General features: G+C 41.8%; 1 protein-coding gene across 1 annotated transcript; it reads right to left on the reverse strand.

The window, feature by feature from the left end:
* Nucleotides 1-5,434: 5,434 nt before the first annotated feature.
* Nucleotides 5,435-6,367, reverse strand: LOC110125073 (olfactory receptor 4C46-like). The gene has a single exon (XM_020873918.2). It carries the CDS (start codon nt 6,362-6,364, stop codon nt 5,435-5,437), a length of 930 nt encoding a protein of 309 aa, XP_020729577.2. The 5' UTR covers nt 6,365-6,367.
* Nucleotides 6,368-6,849: the final 482 nt, after the last annotated feature.

Raw genomic sequence — 6,849 nt, forward strand, 5'->3', positions numbered from 1 at the left:
TTCATGTTTTTTGCCCATTCAAGCAAGTCTGTATACATACCCCTTCCTCAAATTTTCTTGTCACCAGCCTTGCAACTATATCCCTCGCCCCCACAAGCCTCTAACCATTCAGACAAATCATTGACCAAAACTATGAATGAGTATATGTTGTACATTTGTACATTTCTCCTTCCAAGTGAAGTAATCAACTAGATGCACCCCTTGAAATGCACCCATTTTGATGGTTTCTCTTCACCACTGAGCTTCAGGCATTTTCAGAATGAGGTTGCTTCTGCAGCTTCCAGTTTCGGAGATCACTGCAGAAGTCTGAAGTCTGAAGTCTTACATTCCTCAGTCAGTTGACCCCATGAATCCATAGGTGCAGGCAGGGGGAGAGAAGGAAATGCAGTGGGAGCGGGGGCCATGAGCATTTTTGCCACTTCTCTCTGGAACTTTGCCTTCAGGTCCTACTTGGGCCAGACCATGTATATATCACTTCATTTGATGATGGAGTACTCCACTTTATGACTTTGATGGGTTAGATAATACCAAGTGCATGACAGAAACTTAGGTTGCATAGTGACTTGGTGGCCCGTAATGAAGCTTTCAGTTTCCTTTAAGAACTACTAGCAGGCTACGAGCTTTTTCATAAAAAGGGGAGTGGTTATCTTTGGAGGATGGCAAGAATTTTTTCCCCAAATCCTAAGTGTCTCGCTGAAATTCACATATGGAGGGCAGACATTTCCAACATTCTTATCTGCCACTGACACATCAAGCACCATAGATCTACTGGATCATTTGTCCTCAGTGGAAGAGGAGCTTATGCCATGGCCCAAACTTCTGCAGAATCTTTTCTATTTTGGGCACCCACTTCAAGCTATCAGCTTTTTGAATACTTTATAAATCAGTCAGATTAATACTCCAAAATGAAAGATATGTTGACTCCCAAATCCAATGAGGTCCTAGAGACAATATGCATCATCTTTGGTTATAGGAGAAGAAAGATAGAACAAATGATCCTTCAGAATCTTAAAAGGGATAGCTTGATATGCCCCATGCTACTGGGCCCCTAGAAATTTCATTGAGATTGAGTCTCCTAATTTTAGCTGAACTTGTATTGCCCTATAACACAGGAAATATTTTACCAAACCTCTAAAGCAATTTCTATTGAGTTCTGCCCCAAGGCCACAGGTGCGAGGCCTTGCACCAAGGCCACAGAAGCGGAGCCCAGAACTGAGGTCACCTCCGAAGCTGGCTGAGCCCCATTGTAACTGTTGCTGAAAGCCCCTTTGATCATCACCAGCAGGCTTCCTGACCTCAGATTAGGCAAAAATGCCCACTCCAATAGTCACCCTATAGCACCCAAACCAATCAACTAATGCCAAGTTTTCAGCAGGAATTTGCTTTGCCTGGAGGCTGTAAAAATTGGCTACTAACCCATGAAAACTGTTGACTTTCCCTGGTCTGTCATGAGATTTGCCCAATACATTTGCAGTGCCTTCCTTATCTCTGCTTCATGCTCTTAATAAACTTACTCCCTTCTGAAATGATCTGTGTCTAGAAATTCTTTTCCAACCTGTGTTCCGATTACCTCAACAGTTACTCCTTCTTGATCAGTAGGTCCAATCAGCATGATGTCATCAGTATAATGAACCAATGTGATATCTTGTAGAACATGAAACCCAAGATCCCTATAAACTATATTATAACACAATTCTGGTGAGAACTGATGCCTTCCTGATGTAGGACCTTTGAGGTTTACTGCTGGCCTTTCAAGCTGAAATCTAAATGCTTCTGGTAGTTCTTATTGACAGAGACATAAAAGCAGAAGCTTAGCTACATACTAGGTACCAGCAGTTCTGACAATTTACTCTTGGGATGAAACTGCACCTGATACAGAAGCTGGTTAACCTTAGAATTATCCACTCACTCTCCAAGATCCATCTGTCTTCGGCAACAGGCAAAATGAGAGAGTTGAAATTGGACGTTGTGGGAATCACCACCCTGCACCGTCCAAGGTCTGACATTGGCAATAACCTCTACGATCCTCCAGAGGGGTGATGCACCTTTGATTCACTGTTCTCCTGGGTAGAACAGTAGCAGTGTCTCACACTGGGCTTTTCCTGACATAATGTCTCTTACCTCACAGGTCAGCCAAACAATTCTGTCAGTTGCTAAGAATATCTATTCCAAGTATGCATTCTGGAGTTGAGGAAATAACCACGGCATGGGTTCCATGATCACTGGGCCCACTGTAAATAGACCTGAGCTAAAATTCCATTGATCACTAGACCTCCATGTACCTTACTCTGATTGAGGGACTACAGTATTGCTTTGGATCTCTTGGAATAAGTTTCAGGTCAAAGCCAGTGTTCTGAATGATCTGATTATTTGCTTTTCCACAGTGCACAGTTAACCTGATAAAAGGCTGGAGGTCCAAATCTGAGGGAAAGATACATTATAAAATTTTAGCAAGGTACCAAAGTCCTTCTTCAAGGGTACTGAATCCCCCATTTTGTTCATAGCATTCTGAATCTGCAAACTGGCTCAAGACAAGTCTGGGAATTGATTCTGATGACATGAATTTCTCTTTTAATGACTTGAGCTAGATATTTGTTTATGTAATCTAGAACTTTTCTGCTGACACAGTTCAACTGAGAACTGAGAAAGGGTCCTCTCTATTTCACTCTAGGAACACCACGATCAGCTGGACAACACTATAAGTCCTCTTCTGCTGGTTATTCTGATTGTCATTTTGACTCTATCTTTGCTTTGCCTCAGAGGTTCTTTTAAAGAATTCAAGATGTAGTCCACAGGTTGGTAGCAAACACCAGTTTATCAAGTATTTAAGCTGGTACCATTCAAGGATCAAAGTGAAAGGAAAGAAGCAAATTTGAAATAGCACATAGTAAATGAATCTCAACAGTCAGGGGTAAAGCACCTTCATCTGGCTCTTAGCAGCTGTTAAGTCCAGTAATCAGCACACCTGAGTACCAGAGAGACCACTATCCATGCATCCATGCATGGAGGCGACCTCACCATGAGTCTGGGAGCCCACCAATTTATATTTTACAAAGTTCTTTGTTCACAAAGGAGTTCGAAGAGTTTGTGCACGAGAAAAGTGGAAAACAACCTGGTCCCCCCGATTGGCCAGATCAAAGGAGGAAAACTGGGTATTCCCCAAACCCTTACTGTTCCTTATCTTTATCTACTCTTCAAGTTTTCCCCCTTTCTTGGTTAATGTTTTCATGATGTTCCCATTTTTCACTGTGTTTTAAGGACGTAAGTTGTTTAAGTACAAGTAATGTTTAATTACACAAGTTGTAGGGGGACAAGCGATGAACACAGTGCATCAGGTCACCATCTGGTGCACGCATCATCAAAACGGCAACCGAATGGGGAGTAACATTGAACTATAACAACAGCACTACAGTCTACTGCCCATTACAGTGCCTAAGCCCACCTTGCCTTTGGGGTTGAGTGCCACTACTTGGCTCCTGTTCCCCAGGATCAAATCACTCGTAGCACATTCGAATTTGCAAACCAGAAACCAGAGGGCTGGCATATAGAAAGAGCCATCTCAGAGCTTCTCAAGAATGCGAAATTATCCCCTTCAAATTTACTTTCACAGTTGTGATGAAAGCATTGTGCTCTGTACCCTTCCAGGGAGGTTGAGTGCATCTTCAATAACGAATTTGCCGATGTTACAGTCTATTCCTGTTGATTAACCAGGAATTAATTAATCCTCTGTATTAAACCAAAGCAGTTTGAGTATTTCTAAGCTGCTCACTGTGGGTTACCATTTGATTCATATCTTAGACACCAAAAAAAAAAAAAAACAAAAACCTGTGAAAGCCTTTCTTACCTCCTCCAGATGCTACATTAAATGCAGGATCTCTGCTTAGTGGAGGCTTCCCTGGTGTCTAAGTCAGCAAAGAATCTGCCTGCAATTCAAGAGATCGTCTGCAGTGGAGAAGACCTGGGTTCCATCCCTGAGAGGGGAAGGTCCCCTGAAGAAGGAAATGGCAACCCACTCCAGTATTCTTGCCTGGGAAATCCCACTGACAGAGGAGCATACTGATCTACAGTCCATGGGGTCGCAAATAGTCAGACACAACTTAGCGACTAAACTACCATCATTGTTTAGTGAGTCCATATCAGTGAATCAGGCTGACCAAAGTTAATGACTTTCTACTTTTATCCATTCCCTCATACATTTCCTGGATTCATGATGCAAATTATTAGAGCCTTTCTTACTTGCCCCAGCTGTAATATTGAATGTAAACCCTAGTGTGCAATGCTACATGCTACTGTATATTTTATGTGAGTTTTTCATCTTCCCTTATATTTACACTGATTTATTCAGTATCTGCTGGGAGAGATTGAAGGTGAGAGGAGAAGGGGATGACAGAGGATGAGATGGTTGGATGGCATCACCAACTCATTGGACATGAGTTTGAGTAAACTCCGGGAGTTGGTGATGGACAGGGAGGCCTGGTGTGCTGCAGTCCATGGGGTCCAAAGAGTCGGACACGACTGAGAGACTGAACTGAACTGATTCAGTATTTATCATAAACCAGATGTTGTGCTACTTGCAGAAACTATTGTTAGCAAGTAGGTAAGTATTACAGAGAGTATGACATTTGATTTATTTTATAAAGCAAAATTTCTGTCTGACATTAAACTATACTTTTACTTGAATCCTCACTCTTTTTGACAGATTATCAGGATAAGATCATGACATAAGCAAAGCAAAATGATTCTGAAAGCAACAAGAAAATTTGGAAATATGGTGTAATATAACTTATGTACCCCTTAGAGGTTAAATGGCCTATTAGTTTGAACCCCTAAACTAGTTATATACCATATATAAAATTATATATATGTATATATGTGTGTGTGTTTCAGCACAGTGCCTGTCTCAAAAAATGGAAGTAATAAAGTAGTCAGGTGTCCTTTCTGTTATCATTGCCTGGCAACGCAGCTCAGCAGCTGAGAACATAGCCTGAGAGGTCAGCTAAATACAGCTAAATAATCTTCAATATTTCTGTTTGAGAACTTTCCTCTTTCTGCTTGCTTTCCCACCTGTAAAATGAGGATAGTAGCAATGTCGACTTCATTGGATTGTTACAGAGATTACTGCTAAATATGAGGTTTTTTTTTTTTTACTTTATTTTGTTTTATTAGAATGAGTTTATTGATCCACATACACTGATGAAACTAGAAACTCTAAGTCCCAACCTGGTAGAATGTCCGAAACATGCAAAAGCAGTCTCCTGCTAAGCTTTTCCTGACTTTTCTTGTACCCATTTCTTCTCCCCCCTGCAGAATCTATGATGTATACTGGCTAATTATTTTCCTTTTATCTCATAGGTATGCTCTGCTGGAAGCATCAGCAATGTCCATTTGACCTTTGCATTAGGAGAATCAATGCTGGGCTTCCTGTACATTTTATCTATCCATCACCTGAAATCACTTTTCTATTACACAAATTCCTAATGGCATTTTTCATCTGGGCATTTCTTAAGGTATAGATTAAAGGATTTAACATGGGAGTTATCATGGTATAAAACACAGTAACTGCTTTATCAATCGGAAGAGTAGTTGCTGGTCTCAGGTACACAAAAATGCAGGGCACAAGGAAGATGATGACGGCTGTGATGTGGGAGACACAGGTGGAGAGGGCCTTGCGCCTCGCCTCCCAACTGTGTGTCGTTAGGGAGCCCGCGATGACCACATAGGAGCCCAACAAGAGGAGGAAGTTTATCAGACAGAGGAAACCACTGTTGGCAGCAACAAAGAGCCCTAGAGTGTGGGTGTCAGTGCAGGCAAGGTTGAGCACAGGGTTCAGGTCACACATAAAGTGGTCTATGACATTAGGGCCGCAGAAGGGTAAGTGGAAGATGAAGAGGATCTGAATGGTTGCATGAAGAAAGCTTCCCGCCCACACCACTCCAATTAGCAGCCAACACAACTGCCGGTTCATGATGGTTGTGTAGTGCAGCGGCTTGCAGATGGCCACATAGCGGTCATAGGCCATCACGGTGAGCAGGATGATATCAGCACCTCCAAATAAATGCTCCCCAAAGATCTGAGTCATGCATTCATTGAAAGGGCTAGTTTTTGTTTCATGGAGGGAATCTACAATCAATTTTGGGTTACTGACAGAGGAGTAACAAGCATCAATAAAAGAGAGATGAGCCAGGAAGAAGTACATTGGGGACCCCAATAATGGGCTGACTGTGATGGTGACCAAGGTGAGCACATTCCCTACCATAGAGACAATGTAGATGACCAGAAACACAGCAAATATGACTTTCTGCAGCTTTGGATTCTGTGTGAGTCCCAGTAGAACAAACTCTGTCACATTATTCCTATTCTCCATGTATATTACATTATGGTTAATTACATAACCTGAAAAAAATACATCGTATTAGCTCAATCTTGAATTCATTATTCTTTCCATGTAAAAAATGCCAAATTCTATTGAGTTCTGAATTCTTAAGAGTATTTTTTTTCTTTTGATAAAGGAAGAAAATATTTCTGATCTCTTGAAGTTAACTCAAATCCTCTCCTAGGAGTTTATAGTTGGAGACATGAGGAGCCCTATGCACACACAGCAGTAGACCATCTGTGCACATTTGATCATCTGAGCTGACCCAGAGCCTAATGTGAATCATCAGGTCTTACACATAATAGTAGCAAAGCTGCCCAGGTGGTTCAGTGAGAAAGAATTTGCCAAACGATGCAAGAAAAATAGGAGAGGCAGCTTCGATCTCTGGGTTAGGAAGATTCCCTGGAAAGTGAATGGCAACCCACTCCATTTCTTGCTTGGAAAACCCCACGGACAGAGCAGTCCATGGGGTCATA

This window comes from Odocoileus virginianus, chromosome 10 (genome assembly GCF_023699985.2).
Source record: "Odocoileus virginianus isolate 20LAN1187 ecotype Illinois chromosome 10, Ovbor_1.2, whole genome shotgun sequence".
Lineage (NCBI taxonomy): Eukaryota > Metazoa > Chordata > Mammalia > Artiodactyla > Cervidae > Odocoileus > Odocoileus virginianus.